At 47.4% G+C, this 17,288-nt stretch overlaps 4 protein-coding genes across 8 annotated transcripts; 1 reads left to right on the top strand and 3 right to left on the bottom strand.

The window, feature by feature from the left end:
* Positions 1–1,022: 1,022 nt before the first annotated feature.
* Positions 1,023–6,542, top strand: zbtb39 (zinc finger and BTB domain containing 39). Of its 2 annotated transcripts, none has more exons than XM_026998674.3 (3): positions 1,023–1,185; positions 2,297–3,828; positions 4,168–6,542. In XM_026998674.3, exons 2-3 carry the CDS (start codon positions 2,329–2,331, stop codon positions 5,083–5,085), a joined length of 2,418 nt encoding a protein of 805 aa, XP_026854475.2. In that variant the 5' UTR covers positions 1,023–1,185; positions 2,297–2,328; the 3' UTR covers positions 5,086–6,542. The 2 variants fall into 2 exon arrangements, with proteins under 2 accessions (XP_026854475.2, XP_026854474.2); XM_026998673.3 differs by having other exon boundaries at positions 1,031–1,181.
* A 184-nt stretch (positions 6,543–6,726) lies between these two features.
* LOC113570372 (atypical chemokine receptor 5-like) lies at positions 6,727–9,581 on the bottom strand. Of its 2 annotated transcripts, none has more exons than XM_035521353.2 (2): positions 9,387–9,581; positions 6,727–8,700 (listed from the first exon to the last, which is right to left on the bottom strand). In XM_035521353.2, exon 2 carries the CDS (start codon positions 8,695–8,697, stop codon positions 7,648–7,650), a length of 1,050 nt encoding a protein of 349 aa, XP_035377246.1. In that variant the 5' UTR covers positions 8,698–8,700; positions 9,387–9,581; the 3' UTR covers positions 6,727–7,647. The 2 variants fall into 2 exon arrangements, with proteins under 2 accessions (XP_035377246.1, XP_035377245.1); XM_035521352.2 differs by having other exon boundaries at positions 6,727–8,755; positions 9,387–9,579.
* Positions 9,582–10,364: 783 nt separating this feature from the next.
* On the bottom strand, positions 10,365–13,219 carry LOC145652806 (atypical chemokine receptor 5-like). 2 transcript variants are annotated; one of them, XM_081704328.1, is made up of 2 exons: positions 13,025–13,219; positions 10,365–12,338 (listed from the first exon to the last, which is right to left on the bottom strand). In XM_081704328.1, exon 2 carries the CDS (start codon positions 12,333–12,335, stop codon positions 11,286–11,288), a length of 1,050 nt encoding a protein of 349 aa, XP_081560454.1. In that variant the 5' UTR covers positions 12,336–12,338; positions 13,025–13,219; the 3' UTR covers positions 10,365–11,285. The 2 variants fall into 2 exon arrangements, with proteins under 2 accessions (XP_081560454.1, XP_081560453.1); XM_081704327.1 differs by having other exon boundaries at positions 10,365–12,393; positions 13,025–13,216.
* Positions 13,220–14,002: 783 nt separating this feature from the next.
* On the bottom strand, positions 14,003–16,829 carry LOC118240078 (atypical chemokine receptor 5-like). 2 transcript variants are annotated; one of them, XM_035521355.2, is made up of 2 exons: positions 16,663–16,829; positions 14,003–15,976 (listed from the first exon to the last, which is right to left on the bottom strand). In XM_035521355.2, exon 2 carries the CDS (start codon positions 15,971–15,973, stop codon positions 14,924–14,926), a length of 1,050 nt encoding a protein of 349 aa, XP_035377248.1. In that variant the 5' UTR covers positions 15,974–15,976; positions 16,663–16,829; the 3' UTR covers positions 14,003–14,923. The 2 variants fall into 2 exon arrangements, with proteins under 2 accessions (XP_035377248.1, XP_035377247.1); XM_035521354.2 differs by having other exon boundaries at positions 14,003–16,031; positions 16,663–16,828.
* Positions 16,830–17,288: the final 459 nt, after the last annotated feature.

The raw sequence follows: 17,288 nt of genomic DNA, 5'->3' as shown, positions 1-17,288 counted from the left end.
CATCTTTTGGGTAACATCATTTAGATTTGGAGGCCAAACCTAATTCAGTTGTGTGAATAATCACTTCAGTTTTGAAAAGACTAGGGATTTAGGTTATATGAGCTAGACCAAGTTAAATGACGTTTCATGAAACTGAGGAAGTCTTGACAGTAAGGTTGGTACACTGTTGGCATCCCAGGTATGACAAAATGAAGGCCAGGTTTCTCAGCAATGTATTGGTGCCAAAATAACACTGGCTGATTATCCAGGTTTGCTTCAATTCAAACAAGTTTCCTGATTTTTTTTCATTTTTCATGATTTGGCGTAAACACCATGGGCTATATTGAAGTGCTTGAAGGCTTTTTTGTTTATTGGAAAATGGTTTAATTGTAAAAAACAAACAAACAAACAAATAAAACTTTGAACTGCCCTCTTGGCATCACAGTCTGACATAAATAACCAGCTTATATGTGTGGTGCATTTATGAAGGATTTAATTATCCTCATTTAATAATTAAGTCATAACATCTATTTAGTTTAAAATGAATAAACAAACAAGCAATTTTAGTAAAAGAAGTTCAAAGTGATATTTGTATGTGACCACTGCCATTTCGCATTAAACAAGGACACTACTGTGAATTGTTAGGCCTGCGGGATACGTGTATTTCAGCCATGGATTATTGGTAATCGAAGGCACATTATAAACCTTACCACTACAAAAACATTGAAGTTTTATTTTGACATACCTACGGAGTGGGAGGAAAACTTTTTGAACCTCTTGAACCATTTGATGGCTATGTTTATTTTAACTAATGCATCACTAATGCATTGTGTAGCCTATCTTTTGTGTAGTATTTTTAATTATATATATATATATATATATATATATATATATATATATATATATATATATATATATATATATATATATACACATCTATCTCTCGTAGCTACCAAAGTACAAAGTACATTCATTGAATCATTCATCTTCTAGACTGCTTAATACTATTCAATGCGATTTCAAAGGCGCCTGCCATCAACCAAACCCCCCTCTCGCCGCCGGCTGGTCATTTCGGTTTGATAAAAGGCTCTTCGGCTCCATGCATGTTAGCTAGATAACATGCCTCCGGTTCGGGGAGAGGAGAAAAAGTTAATAAAAGCCGGAGAGGAATACTGTCCATAGAAAAAAACTAGCGCCGTTCTGTGGGTAAACGTAAAATTCTATATTAACACCTCAGTAACATTGACTTAACAGATGGTAGTAAGCGAACGTTACCATCGGTGTACCGGGACCAGTGTTAGTGCTAGCCAGGCTAACGGCTAAGCTAGTCCGCCTCACTCTGAACGATGTAGCTAGCTAGTTAGCTCGGCGGCTAACCGTTTGAGAATAAGCAACCACTGTTACTTGCGTTAGCTGGCTAATGGGGCTTCAGTGGCTTGCCAGTTTCTCCAGCTCATCGGATACATCAGATATATTCAAATTGGATTAAGGTTTTTAAATTCATTATAGGGAGCATCATAAAAAAGCAAACAAAGCTGCTTTCTAATCTAGATAGCTATCTTAGCTGGCTAGCTCGACTAGATTAGCTAGTTAGATAGCTAACTTGTTGTGGTAGCTAGTCAAGTCATATCTCGCTAGCTAGAAAAACCTGCTAACGTGAAACGAAGCCAGGTAACCTAGCCAGCTGCGTTACTCTTGCGGAATAGCTGTTTTTCTTTTTACTTTTACGAATAACAAATGTTTGCTAGCCGTCTTAAGTTAGTTAGCAAGCTAGCTTGATAGGTGGAGTTGTCATTTGCTAGCTAACAAAGTACTAACGTAGCCTTTTTTTTTAGCTACGAATAATTAAATCAAGCAAGTTAACATCTATGATATATTTAGAAACTACTTGTCCTCCATCCCTTTAGGACCAGGATAATTTACTTTTCTGATCTTTGGGCAACATTAAACAGCTCTGTGCGATAAGTTGGCTAGCTTCCCCCCCCAAAAAAAACTATCCAACAGATGTTCAAAAGTCACTGTCTTATTGTTTATTGCCAGTAACTAACTAGCCAGCTCAGTTACGTAGTCTGGGCAATTTGGTTGTGGATATGATTTGAGTAACGAGTCACCACTGAAAATCCTTCGCAATAAACATAACTCGAGCTTAATTTTAGAATTTACCTATTATAGACAACAATGCAGTTTTGTAAAGTAACAATACTGATGCACAGAACTTTAAGTCCTTAAGATATGACCATTAAGTTTTTCTACCAGGAAGAAAATTACTTGTTCAGTGCTCATGACTTCGTATGTGTTTATTTATGCTGTGTTTCAGTTGAAGCTGAGCTCCGTGCTGCGCTGCCAGGCATGCGGATCAGGCTGCAGGGCTCAGGCCACGCGGCCCTTCTCCTCTCCGAGCTGAACCGCTGCCGTCTGTCGCGGTTGCTCTGCGACGTAGTCCTGCAGGTGGGATGCCGCTCCTTCCCTGCACACCGCGCCGTGCTGGCCTGCGCCAGCACCCACTTCAGCAGCTTGTTCTCCAGGGCCTCCTACAGCCAGGGCACCACCCCCCCCACCTTCTCGCTTGACTTCATCTCCGCCACTAACTTTGAGAAGGTGCTGACGTTCATTTACACGGGTGAGGTCCTGGCGGACCTGATCGACGTCGGCGTGCTGTACGAGTTGGCCGAGAGACTGGGCGTGAGGGAGCTGGTGCGTGCCTGCCACACCACCTTCCCAGACATGAAGAGCTCTGACGGCGATGGAGATGGCGAAGTGGGCCCGGCTACCACCACGGCAACCTCGGCGTGCTCCTCCTCTGCCGCGTCCTGCTCCTCTCTGTCGTCTCCTGCCGCTCCCACTCCGGTTGCACCTTCTCCACTGCCTCATAGCCGGGGGTCCAGGCTGAACCGTGCACACGTGGCCCCTCTCTCCCACTCTCCTAAAGCAGAGGACAACTTCCATGTGCATTTGGGTTACAGCCAGCTGGCGGATAGCAAGCAGGGCCCGTTGGATAGCCACCCGTCCCAGGCTGCCGAAATCCTCCCAGGACTCACCCTCCAGCTCAAAACGGAGCAGGAAGAGGAAAAAGTAGACGGGACCGGGGGAGATGAGGACCATGCGGTCGTTAGCGGCAACAAACCGCCGCTTCTGGAAGTGTGTTCCGTTCCTGACTCGTCGGCCCAGTCCGGGGGGGAGACGTGCGCCCCCTCGTCCTCCTCCGGGGATCCCCTGGACGGCCTGCAGCTCAGGACGGTTGATGGCGATGCCAGCCTCGACGTGGGCGCAGTCAAAGAAACCGTTCTGTTCGGAGAGGAGGACGACGGGGAGAAGCAGGGCTTGCAAGAGGGGCCGACAGAGGAGGGAGACCAGTGGAGAGCGCTGGCCGGAGACATAATCGAGCTGAGCGACGACGAAGAGCATTACATCGAGGAAGAGGAAGACGACGAAGATCTGATGTGCATCGAGAACGACGGGAATGGCGCGTCGGCGAACCTGGGCCAGCTGGTGGCGCCCTCACTGCCATGCAAAGCCTGCGGCGCCCTGCTGGCGGCGGACAACGGTGTCCTGCGCGCTCATGCGGAGACGCACCTGTCGGAGACGGGAAGTTGCCGCGTGTGTGGCGCTGCCTTCCCCGACCGCGCGGCCAGCGTCACGCATGCCCTCACTCACGTGGGCATCCTGCTTTTCTCCTGCGACATCTGCGAGCTCCAGTTCTGCACTGAGGCAAAGCTGATCCGGCACAGGCGCCAGTCGGCATCGCGGGCCATCCCCCAGCTGCCCGATCAGCTGAACAGCACATCTCAGGGACCTGAAGGAGAACTGCAGTGTGCCGTGTGTGCTAAATCCATTTCCAAGGATTTCAAGGTCCGCATTCATTTGTTGTCTGTAGTTGGTAAAAGGGCTTCAGCACCCAAAAATGTCAGTGTGGCAACACGGTAATTAGTGGGAAACAATTAGGATAATTCTGAGTAGGATAATTCAGTGTTTCCACAGCCATATTAACATTTTTGTCAGAATTTTTGTAATGGTTAATGTTGCTTACATGGCATTGGTGCAAATGCAGTACATTTTTTATTTTTATTTTTGGATATAAATCACTAGAGTAAAGTCTGATGGCTTGTCTCTCTTGTTAGATTTTTTTTTTTTTATATTGTTGGCCTTTTGCTTTCTTCTCCCCTAATCTCCTTGTGACCCTTCTTTCAGGTTGTCAGGGACCATGTACACAGCCACGTGTGTTTGCGGACCTTGCGCTGCGGCGTGTGCCAGTCACCGCAGCCCTCTCGCTGTGCTCTCTTGTGGCACACTCTGACACACCTCCTCCTCATTCACTCCTGTCCACAGTGTGCCTGTCCCTTCCTGGAGCGCCCTCTGCTGGACAGACACTTGGCCATGCACGCTGAGGAAGGAGGGGCACTGGCGAAAGAGGACGAAGGCGGCCAGGAGAGCGCGACGGATGGACAGGGGGAATTTCAGTGCTTCCTCTGCCCTCAGACCTTCCGCTCCGACGCAGCCTTCCATTACCACCTCAGCATGCACCCCAGTGACTCCCACGGTGTGCAGGCATGGCCAGCCAAGCGCAAGGCGGACCAGGCCCTGGAGTTCTCCTCCTCCTCCTCCTCCCCTCTGGAGGCAGGTGGCCTGGGCAAGCTGGGCAGCCTGGGCTTCAACATGGGCCTGGGCTTGGGCATACCTGACAAAGTGCTCCCTGGGGGCTTGTCCTTCCCCGCCGGTCCCTTGCCGAACGGCGGCCCGTTGGGAGCAGCCTCCGTGGGGGCGGTCCTCAAGCAGAAGTGGTACCGCTGCCGGTACTGCGGAAAGCGCTTTGCGCACTCGGGCGAGTTCACCTACCACCTGCGCATCCACACGGGCGAGAAGCCCTACCAGTGCAAGGTGTGCCTGCGCTTCTTCCGCGGCCGCTCCACCATGATCTGCCACCTGAAGACCCACGCCGGCGCCCTCATGTACCGCTGCACCGTCTGCGGCCTGTACTTCTCCACCCTCAAGATGGTCTCCTCGCACATGGAGCTCCACAAGGATCACCTGCCTCCGGACTTCAACATCGAAGAGACATTCATGTACAACGACCACTCCAAAGAGCCTCTTCCCAGCGTGGACACCTGAAGTCTCTCACACACACATATACACACACACACACATACACACACACACACACACACACACACACACACACACAGACACACACACATCTCAGGTGCCTGAAGAGTTAGCCCACACAGTCACTGCTTCTGAGGACCAAGTGTCCGTAGACTTAGGTCGTAACTAAATGTTTTAGCTGTGTGATTTCAGAACGGAGATTATTTTAAAGAATTGACCTTTTGGATTTCAGTAGGTACTGTTATTTCATTACCACTTGGTGGCAGCATTTATTTATGCTGAGAAGGATGAGGACAGGCTGTTCTGACTATTAGTTTAGAATTACCTCTTGATATTCAGTAAAATCATCTTGTACTCGATATAAGCTAAAAGAATCGCTGTTACAGAATGTTATGACAACATATTGTCTCATTGGTAGTGGTAATAAGTTGTGGATTAAAGAAAAGCAGGCCAGGCAGACTACAGCAGTAAGCCCAAGCTATGAAAGCAGAAGAAAAACATTTCATCACCTTCCTGCAGAAGGTGATTTTTTTTCTAAATATTGTTATTATTTTTTTTAGTATCAAAGTGCTTGTGTATCACAGAATTAGAAGTGTCTGTTCATGATTGCTGTTTGTATGCTATAAATTGAATATTGAATATTGAGTATAAATTGAACACAGAATGCTCCAATTGGTCATTAGTGCAAGGCTGTTTATGTATTTCGGTAGGAAATCACGGATGGGAATAACCAAGGGTTAAAATGAAGTGCAAATACTGTCCACCAATCTAACTTAGAGGTACAGCTTCCGCTGAGGAGCATATTTTGTGCAAGATCAGCATATTATATGTTCTGTTGCTGTTTATTAATGTTAAAGAATGTTGGTATAGCAGATTTGGTTGTTTGTGGGGTTGTTGTTTTTGTTTTGTTTTGGGGTTTTTTACGTGTTCGATTTTTTAAAGAACATTAATAATTGGGAGCATTCTAAAGATCCAAAAATAAACATGGTCATATTTTAACTACATAAAACAAAAACTTAAAGCAACAATAAGTAGCATTGTTAATCAACAAAATTGTTGTGATATTTGTTGAAAATAATTTTACAGTGGAGGGGGTGAATGTGCTGGTTACATAGAAGGCAATAGCAGTGTAATGACCAGTTGCAGGTCAGTAATCTCTGACGAGCATTAATGTCTGACCAGCAAACCATGAACATAATACCTATTGCTCCTTTAAAGGGTAACTGTAGCAGTAGGGTGAAGCGTGATTTCCACGGTATGTGGTATTTTTCTAATGTGAAAAAATGCCTTATCAGACAGATTAAGATCTGTAAGTATTTATTTATTGTATTTATAGATTTTTAAGTTGCCACATTATATTTTGTAAGGAGTGATTTCATTATGAATGAACGTGTATTGTTTTATTCACAATTGTATTTGTTTAGTAAGTGTTCTGAATAAAATTAAGATCATGTGCACACACAGGTATTGTGGTGGACTGTGTTTTTGGTTTAGCTACAGATGACCCACCCGAAATTCATCATGATCTTTTTTAAGCATTCTATTATGTCTGCCTTAGTGAGCCTTTTGCTCTCTTACACTTTAGAGCCAGATTAGCAAGTCTCCTGTTAATACCCCTTACACTGAAACAGCATGCTGCCAACTGAGTGATGTTTAACTGTTTTAATTACATGTAAATAACACATCTGTTACATTATGTACACGTTGACTGGGACATCTGGTATTATTTTGTCCAGCTAGTGGTCCCAGTGAACAACAGGATCGCAAAACCACGAGTCCAGTGAGGTTTTCAGAGCTCTGCCCAAGGAGAAGGTGACACGGCCAGAGTAGCACCAATGTGAGCGGTCACTAGTGGTGGCGTTTCAGAAAGTCCAGGACTTCGGCCTGCTCACTGGCACCTCACTGCCAAAGCACCTCACTTCTTGCTGTCCAGAAAGGTGAAAGTTTTGCTGGGGAACTTTATTTAACAAAGGACATTTGAACATAAGGTACTGTGATATAACGGGCATATGATACATTCTGCTTGCACATCCCTGTTCCTAAATGTTCCTAAATGCTACTTCCTGTGGGAGGTTGATGTAGGGAGTTTTCTTCCTTCCGGTTATAAAACAGGGCTCCCTAAAGTGGTTTACATAGAATTCTGACTCAAAATGGATCTTTTCACTCCAGTATTTACAAAAACAAAACAAACAAAAAAAAACAATTAAGAGGCTTAACATGTTCTATGATACTGTTTGTTGCCTCTTTGCACGGAGAAATTGTATGACATACAACCCTGCACTGCTGTTTTGTGTTTTAGAAAAGAAAAATCAGATTTATCACTGTCTAATTGTCTCTTTAGCAATGTGGAGATGTTATACTCAAGACCCAAGGAGATGTTACACCCAAGAGTCTGATAAGAGAGCAAGGCAGCATGCTCGAATGTCCAGTGGTAAAAACCTATGAATCTTGGAAAACAAAACGAATTGTGTGAACAATATTTTTCTTTTATTCCCAGAAGCATGTGAAACCCTCTGTGAAACACTCTGAAGTGTTTCCTTCCTCACTTTCCTGCAGGGAGTTCGCTCTCTAGGAGTCCAGGTCTGAATGACTGGTGCTGGCATTACTGAGCGCTCGCGCCTTCCCCGCAGCCGCGCCCACTCCGCCGGCAGCGTTGGCGGGCGGAGACGTGATGCGGGCCACCACATCTTCGATGAGGTTGGCGCGGAAGCTTCTGCTCAGAAAGTTGTAGAGGATGGGGTTGGCGATGCAGTGGAAGAGCGTCAGGCACTGCGCCACGCTCAAGGTGAAGTACAGCACCTCGATGACGTTGCAGGACAGCAGGTGTGGGTTCAGGTCGTCCACCATCAGCAGGAACATGACCAGGTGGTAGGGCAGCCAGCAGGCCAAGAACACCACCGAGTACACGTGCACCAGCCACAGGTCGCGGCGGCTCTGCACCTCGGGCGAGGCACGTGCCGCCTGGGCGATGAGCACGTTGCACGTGACGATGATGCCTGCCGGCCCCAGGAACTGGAATATGAGGCAGAGGAAGGTGACAGTGACGAACCACTCAGTGTAGTTCCACTCGGGCACCATGAAGCAGCCTGGCTCGCTCCACTCCAGCAGATCCACGTGCACGTTCTCCAGGAGCGCCAGCACCAGTGACAGGAGCCAGACGGCGGCGCACGCCAGCCAGCGGCGGTGGCGCGGCCGCGCTGGGAAGCAGACGGGCGTGGCGGTGGGCCGCGTCACTGACAGGTACCGCTCCAGCGTCATGAGCGCCAGGAAGAAAGAGCTGCTGTAGAAGTTGATGACGTAGACCAGGTGCGTGACCTTGCACAGAAAGCGGCCCCACAGCCACACCTTGTCCATTGTGACCTCCAGCATGTAGAAGGGCATGACGAGCACCACCATCAGGTCGGACAGGCTGACGTTGATGACGCAGAAGAACACGCCGCTGGCAGCGTGCCGTCGGCGCCAGTTTACCCAAACCACCAGACTGTTCTCGAACAGGCCCACCACGAACAGGAGCAGGTAGAGGAGGAAGAGGGCAATATGCCGCGAGTCCCTGTCCAGTTCGAACGTACATTCGTAGAACCACAGCTCGTGGTCGGTAGTGTTGAGCTCATGCGTCATGGTCTGGTGAGAAGGTGGAAAAACTTAGTGCGCGTGTTGTGCAAGTTGTACAAGACTCCTTGAGTTGCAAAAAAAGGGAGAGAAAGAATGTACAATGTACAGAACAGAAACAGGTGCATTTGCACCCTCAATAAAAATAAATAAACATTTCACTCTAAATAAAATTGAATCCACCCTTCTTCAAAGGGTAATTTATACTGGAAATCAGTAACAGTCAGTGCTGGATTACCAGATAGGCAGAGCAGGCACTGGCCTATGGGACCTGTGCCTTTTAGGGGCTGCACAACAACAAAAATCGTATTAGGAGATCATTTGCAAGGGGACCCCAAGATTATAACTTCTTAGGGGCCTCCACAGGGTTTAATCCAGCACTGGTAGCAGTGCAGATCTGGAGCACAGAGATGGTCATATACTCTACTTCAGTCCACCCTGGGGCTGCACTGTGTTCCCAGTAGCACCTGTGGATAATGCCTGACATGGCACAATAGCAAACGGAATCCCCTTCGAAATCGACCATATACTGCTGACTGTGAGAATCTGAAGCCCTGGTGCAACATCGACTGCAAATAACAATTTCCGACTGTCGCAGTGTCATACCCTGCACTGATACAGCTTAGCAGATGAATTGTATTACTACAATGGTGGTCTTGAAGAAAAGAGGACTACTTTGAAAGGATCCCAGGGCCTACCTTGACTACGTAGAGCGTGCCAGCAGATAAGCAGCAGTGAGGGCAGACCCCTCACGGAGCAGTGTCCAGGTGGAGGAATGGGAAGGCTGGTCTGGCTAGTGATCGGTGCAGCTTTAATCTTTTCCCTGGCTGATGTGGAGCAGTCCCCCTATCACCCTCCTCTTTTTTTTTCTCTCTCTCTCTCTATCTCATTCCTTCCCTCTCCTTCTCCCACTCTCTCCCTCTCTCTGCTGATAGGATGCACTCACAGGACAGGAAAGAAGCATGTCAAACAGGAAAGACTCGCAGATTCAGGCAGCACCACTAGAGGAGTGAGATTTCTGCAATTACTGGCAAATTAAGCAACAGTCAGAACTCATTAGAGCAGGGGTCCTAGAACATGATATATGACAGTTAATATGTGAAGTGCATTCATGTCACTTTTTCCTACTTGTATCCAGCACCCTACAAAAGTTGCACCCAGCCAGCTTGTTTATTTATTTATTTTCCCGAACATACAGTACGTTGTTCACTAATAATTTAGATAAGTATATGTAGTATAACAAAGGGGCTCGATTGAATAGTAGGGTGAAGCGTGATTTCCACGGTATGTGGTATTTTTCTAATGTGAAAAAATGCCTTATCAGACAGATTAAGATCTGTAAGTATTTATTTATTGTATTTATAGATTTTTAAGTTGCCACATTATATTTTGTAAGGAGTGATTTCATTATGAATGAACGTGTATTGTTTTATTCACAATTGTATTTGTTTAGTAAGTGTTCTGAATAAAATTAAGATCATGTGCACACACAGGTATTGTGGTGGACTGTGTTTTTGGTTTAGCTACAGATGACCCACCCGAAATTCATCATGATCTTTTTTAAGCATTCTATTATGTCTGCCTTAGTGAGCCTTTTGCTCTCTTACACTTTAGAGCCAGATTAGCAAGTCTCCTGTTAATACCCCTTACACTGAAACAGCATGCTGCCAACTGAGTGATGTTTAACTGTTTTAATTACATGTAAATAACACATCTGTTACATTATGTACACGTTGACTGGGACATCTGGTATTATTTTGTCCAGCTAGTGGTCCCAGTGAACAACAGGATCGCAAAACCACGAGTCCAGTGAGGTTTTCAGAGCTCTGCCCAAGGAGAAGGTGACACGGCCAGAGTAGCACCAATGTGAGCGGTCACTAGTGGTGGCGTTTCAGAAAGTCCAGGACTTCGGCCTGCTCACTGGCACCTCACTGCCAAAGCACCTCACTTCTTGCTGTCCAGAAAGGTGAAAGTTTTGCTGGGGAACTTTATTTAACAAAGGACATTTGAACATAAGGTACTGTGATATAACGGGCATATGATACATTCTGCTTGCACATCCCTGTTCCTAAATGTTCCTAAATGCTACTTCCTGTGGGAGGTTGATGTAGGGAGTTTTCTTCCTTCCGGTTATAAAACAGGGCTCCCTAAAGTGGTTTACATAGAATTCTGACTCAAAATGGATCTTTTCACTCCAGTATTTACAAAAACAAAACAAACAAAAAAAAACAATTAAGAGGCTTAACATGTTCTATGATACTGTTTGTTGCCTCTTTGCACGGAGAAATTGTATGACATACAACCCTGCACTGCTGTTTTGTGTTTTAGAAAAGAAAAATCAGATTTATCACTGTCTAATTGTCTCTTTAGCAATGTGGAGATGTTATACTCAAGACCCAAGGAGATGTTACACCCAAGAGTCTGATAAGAGAGCAAGGCAGCATGCTCGAATGTCCAGTGGTAAAAACCTATGAATCTTGGAAAACAAAACGAATTGTGTGAACAATATTTTTCTTTTATTCCCAGAAGCATGTGAAACCCTCTGTGAAACACTCTGAAGTGTTTCCTTCCTCACTTTCCTGCAGGGAGTTCGCTCTCTAGGAGTCCAGGTCTGAATGACTGGTGCTGGCATTACTGAGCGCTCGCGCCTTCCCCGCAGCCGCGCCCACTCCGCCGGCAGCGTTGGCGGGCGGAGACGTGATGCGGGCCACCACATCTTCGATGAGGTTGGCGCGGAAGCTTCTGCTCAGAAAGTTGTAGAGGATGGGGTTGGCGATGCAGTGGAAGAGCGTCAGGCACTGCGCCACGCTCAAGGTGAAGTACAGCACCTCGATGACGTTGCAGGACAGCAGGTGTGGGTTCAGGTCGTCCACCATCAGCAGGAACATGACCAGGTGGTAGGGCAGCCAGCAGGCCAAGAACACCACCGAGTACACGTGCACCAGCCACAGGTCGCGGCGGCTCTGCACCTCGGGCGAGGCACGTGCCGCCTGGGCGATGAGCACGTTGCACGTGACGATGATGCCTGCCGGCCCCAGGAACTGGAATATGAGGCAGAGGAAGGTGACAGTGACGAACCACTCAGTGTAGTTCCACTCGGGCACCATGAAGCAGCCTGGCTCGCTCCACTCCAGCAGATCCACGTGCACGTTCTCCAGGAGCGCCAGCACCAGTGACAGGAGCCAGACGGCGGCGCACGCCAGCCAGCGGCGGTGGCGCGGCCGCGCTGGGAAGCAGACGGGCGTGGCGGTGGGCCGCGTCACTGACAGGTACCGCTCCAGCGTCATGAGCGCCAGGAAGAAAGAGCTGCTGTAGAAGTTGATGACGTAGACCAGGTGCGTGACCTTGCACAGAAAGCGGCCCCACAGCCACACCTTGTCCATTGTGACCTCCAGCATGTAGAAGGGCATGACGAGCACCACCATCAGGTCGGACAGGCTGACGTTGATGACGCAGAAGAACACGCCGCTGGCAGCGTGCCGTCGGCGCCAGTTTACCCAAACCACCAGACTGTTCTCGAACAGGCCCACCACGAACAGGAGCAGGTAGAGGAGGAAGAGGGCAATATGCCGCGAGTCCCTGTCCAGTTCGAACGTACATTCGTAGAACCACAGCTCGTGGTCGGTAGTGTTGAGCTCATGCGTCATGGTCTGGTGAGAAGGTGGAAAAACTTAGTGCGCGTGTTGTGCAAGTTGTACAAGACTCCTTGAGTTGCAAAAAAAGGGAGAGAAAGAATGTACAATGTACAGAACAGAAACAGGTGCATTTGCACCCTCAATAAAAATAAATAAACATTTCACTCTAAATAAAATTGAATCCACCCTTCTTCAAAGGGTAATTTATACTGGAAATCAGTAACAGTCAGTGCTGGATTACCAGATAGGCAGAGCAGGCACTGGCCTATGGGACCTGTGCCTTTTAGGGGCTGCACAACAACAAAAATCGTATTAGGAGATCATTTGCAAGGGGACCCCAAGATTATAACTTCTTAGGGGCCTCCACAGGGTTTAATCCAGCACTGGTAGCAGTGCAGATCTGGAGCACAGAGATGGTCATATACTCTACTTCAGTCCACCCTGGGGCTGCACTGTGTTCCCAGTAGCACCTGTGGATAATGCCTGACATGGCACAATAGCAAACGGAATCCCCTTCGAAATCGACCATATACTGCTGACTGTGAGAATCTGAAGCCCTGGTGCAACATCGACTGCAAATAACAATTTCCGACTGTCGCAGTGTCATACCCTGCACTGATACAGCTTAGCAGATGAATTGTATTACTACAATGGTGGTCTTGAAGAAAAGAGGACTACTTTGAAAGGATCCCAGGGCCTACCTTGACTACGTAGAGCGTGCCAGCAGATAAGCAGCAGTGAGGGCAGACCCCTCACGGAGCAGTGTCCAGGTGGAGGAATGGGAAGGCTGGTCTGGCTAGTGATCGGTGCAGCTTTAATCTTTTCCCTGGCTGATGTGGAGCAGTCCCCCTATCACCCTCCTCTTTTTTTTTCTCTCTCTCTCTCTATCTCATTCCTTCCCTCTCCTTCTCCCACTCTCTCCCTCTCTCTGCTGATAGGATGCACTCACAGGACAGGAAAGAAGCATGTCAAACAGGAAAGACTCGCAGATTCAGGCAGCACCACTAGAGGAGTGAGATTTCTGCAATTACTGGCAAATTAAGCAACAGTCAGAACTCATTAGAGCAGGGGTCCTAGAACATGATATATGACAGTTAATATGTGAAGTGCATTCATGTCACTTTTTCCTACTTGTATCCAGCACCCTACAAAAGTTGCACCCAGCCAGCTTGTTTATTTATTTATTTTCCCGAACATACAGTACGTTGTTCACTAATAATTTAGATAAGTATATGTAGTATAACAAAGGGGCTCGATTGAATAGTAGGGTGAAGCGTGATTTCCACGGTATGTGGTATTTTTCTAATGTGAAAAAATGCCTTATCAGACAGATTAAGATCTGTAAGTATTTATTTATTGTATTTATAGATTTTTAAGTTGCCACATTATATTTTGTAAGGAGTGATTTCATTATGAATGAACGTGTATTGTTTTATTCACAATTGTATTTGTTTAGTAAGTGTTCTGAATAAAATTAAGATCATGTGCACACACAGGTATTGTGGTGGACTGTGTTTTTGGTTTAGCTACAGATGACCCACCCGAAATTCATCATGATCTTTTTTAAGCATTCTATTATGTCTGCCTTAGTGAGCCTTTTGCTCTCTTACACTTTAGAGCCAGATTAGCAAGTCTCCTGTTAATACCCCTTACACTGAAACAGCATGCTGCCAACTGAGTGATGTTTAACTGTTTTAATTACATGTAAATAACACATCTGTTACATTATGTACACGTTGACTGGGACATCTGGTATTATTTTGTCCAGCTAGTGGTCCCAGTGAACAACAGGATCGCAAAACCACGAGTCCAGTGAGGTTTTCAGAGCTCTGCCCAAGGAGAAGGTGACACGGCCAGAGTAGCACCAATGTGAGCGGTCACTAGTGGTGGCGTTTCAGAAAGTCCAGGACTTCGGCCTGCTCACTGGCACCTCACTGCCAAAGCACCTCACTTCTTGCTGTCCAGAAAGGTGAAAGTTTTGCTGGGGAACTTTATTTAACAAAGGACATTTGAACATAAGGTACTGTGATATAACGGGCATATGATACATTCTGCTTGCACATCCCTGTTCCTAAATGTTCCTAAATGCTACTTCCTGTGGGAGGTTGATGTAGGGAGTTTTCTTCCTTCCGGTTATAAAACAGGGCTCCCTAAAGTGGTTTACATAGAATTCTGACTCAAAATGGATCTTTTCACTCCAGTATTTACAAAAACAAAACAAACAAAAAAAAACAATTAAGAGGCTTAACATGTTCTATGATACTGTTTGTTGCCTCTTTGCACGGAGAAATTGTATGACATACAACCCTGCACTGCTGTTTTGTGTTTTAGAAAAGAAAAATCAGATTTATCACTGTCTAATTGTCTCTTTAGCAATGTGGAGATGTTATACTCAAGACCCAAGGAGATGTTACACCCAAGAGTCTGATAAGAGAGCAAGGCAGCATGCTCGAATGTCCAGTGGTAAAAACCTATGAATCTTGGAAAACAAAACGAATTGTGTGAACAATATTTTTCTTTTATTCCCAGAAGCATGTGAAACCCTCTGTGAAACACTCTGAAGTGTTTCCTTCCTCACTTTCCTGCAGGGAGTTCGCTCTCTAGGAGTCCAGGTCTGAATGACTGGTGCTGGCATTACTGAGCGCTCGCGCCTTCCCCGCAGCCGCGCCCACTCCGCCGGCAGCGTTGGCGGGCGGAGACGTGATGCGGGCCACCACATCTTCGATGAGGTTGGCGCGGAAGCTTCTGCTCAGAAAGTTGTAGAGGATGGGGTTGGCGATGCAGTGGAAGAGCGTCAGGCACTGCGCCACGCTCAAGGTGAAGTACAGCACCTCGATGACGTTGCAGGACAGCAGGTGTGGGTTCAGGTCGTCCACCATCAGCAGGAACATGACCAGGTGGTAGGGCAGCCAGCAGGCCAAGAACACCACCGAGTACACGTGCACCAGCCACAGGTCGCGGCGGCTCTGCACCTCGGGCGAGGCACGTGCCGCCTGGGCGATGAGCACGTTGCACGTGACGATGATGCCTGCCGGCCCCAGGAACTGGAATATGAGGCAGAGGAAGGTGACAGTGACGAACCACTCAGTGTAGTTCCACTCGGGCACCATGAAGCAGCCTGGCTCGCTCCACTCCAGCAGATCCACGTGCACGTTCTCCAGGAGCGCCAGCACCAGTGACAGGAGCCAGACGGCGGCGCACGCCAGCCAGCGGCGGTGGCGCGGCCGCGCTGGGAAGCAGACGGGCGTGGCGGTGGGCCGCGTCACTGACAGGTACCGCTCCAGCGTCATGAGCGCCAGGAAGAAAGAGCTGCTGTAGAAGTTGATGACGTAGACCAGGTGCGTGACCTTGCACAGAAAGCGGCCCCACAGCCACACCTTGTCCATTGTGACCTCCAGCATGTAGAAGGGCATGACGAGCACCACCATCAGGTCGGACAGGCTGACGTTGATGACGCAGAAGAACACGCCGCTGGCAGCGTGCCGTCGGCGCCAGTTTACCCAAACCACCAGACTGTTCTCGAACAGGCCCACCACGAACAGGAGCAGGTAGAGGAGGAAGAGGGCAATATGCCGCGAGTCCCTGTCCAGTTCGAACGTACATTCGTAGAACCACAGCTCGTGGTCGGTAGTGTTGAGCTCATGCGTCATGGTCTGGTGAGAAGGTGGAAAAACTTAGTGCGCGTGTTGTGCAAGTTGTACAAGACTCCTTGAGTTGCAAAAAAAGGGAGAGAAAGAATGTACAATGTACAGAACAGAAACAGGTGCATTTGCACCCTCAATAAAAATAAATAAACATTTCACTCTAAATAAAATTGAATCCACCCTTCTTCAAAGGGTAATTTATACTGGAAATCAGTAACAGTCAGTGCTGGATTACCAGATAGGCAGAGCAGGCACTGGCCTATGGGACCTGTGCCTTTTAGGGGCTGCACAACAACAAAAATCGTATTAGGAGATCATTTGCAAGGGGACCCCAAGATTATAACTTCTTAGGGGCCTCCACAGGGTTTAATCCAGCACTGGTAGCAGTGCAGATCTGGACCACAGAGATGGTCATATACTCTACTTCAGTCCACCCTGGGGCTGCACTGTGTTCCCAGTAGCACCTGTGGATAATGCCTGACATGGCACAATAGCAAACGGAATCCCCTTCGAAATCGACCATATACTGCTGACTGTGAGAATCTGAAGCCCTGGTGCAACATCGACTGCAAATAACAATTTCCGACTGTCGCAGTGTCATACCCTGCACTGATACAGCTTAGCAGATGAATTGTATTACTACAATGGTGGTCTTGAAGAAAAGAGGACTACTTTGAAAGGATCCCAGGGCCTACCTTGACTACGTAGAGCGTGCCAGCAGATAAGCAGCAGTGAGGGCAGACCCCTCACGGAGCAGTGTCCAGGTGGAGGAATGGGAAGGCTGGTCTGGCTAGTGATCGGTGCAGCTTTAATCTTTTCCCTGGCTGATGTGGAGCAGTCCCCCTATCACCCTCCTCTTTTTTTTTCTCTCTCTCTCTCTCTCTATCTCATTCCTTCCCTCTCCTTCTCCCACTCTCTCCCTCTCTCTGCTGATAGGATGCACTCACAGGACAGGAAAGAAGCATGTCAAACAGGAAAGACTCGCAGATTCAGGCAGCACCACTAGAGGAGTGACAATCCAAGTCAGATTTCTGCAATTACTGGCAAATTAAGCAACAGTCAGAACTCATTTGAGCAGGGGTCCTAGAACATGATATATGACAGTTAATATGTGACGTGCATTCATGTCACTTTTTCCTACTTGTATCCAGCACCCTACAAAAGTTGCACCCAGCCAGCTTGTTTATTTATTTATTTTCCCGAACATACAGTACGTTGTTCACTAATAATTTAGATAAGTATATGTAGTATAACAAAGGGGCTCGATTGAATGTACAGTGGTATTGGTGATGGATCACTGGTGATTGTACCAAGCTTCTTC

The sequence above is a fragment of the Electrophorus electricus genome, chromosome 21 (assembly GCF_041902795.1).
Source record: "Electrophorus electricus isolate QZ-2024a chromosome 21, ASM4190279v1, whole genome shotgun sequence".
Taxonomy (NCBI): Eukaryota; Metazoa; Chordata; class Actinopteri; order Gymnotiformes; family Gymnotidae; genus Electrophorus; species Electrophorus electricus.
This window is presented reverse-complemented; position numbering and strand designations above follow the sequence as displayed.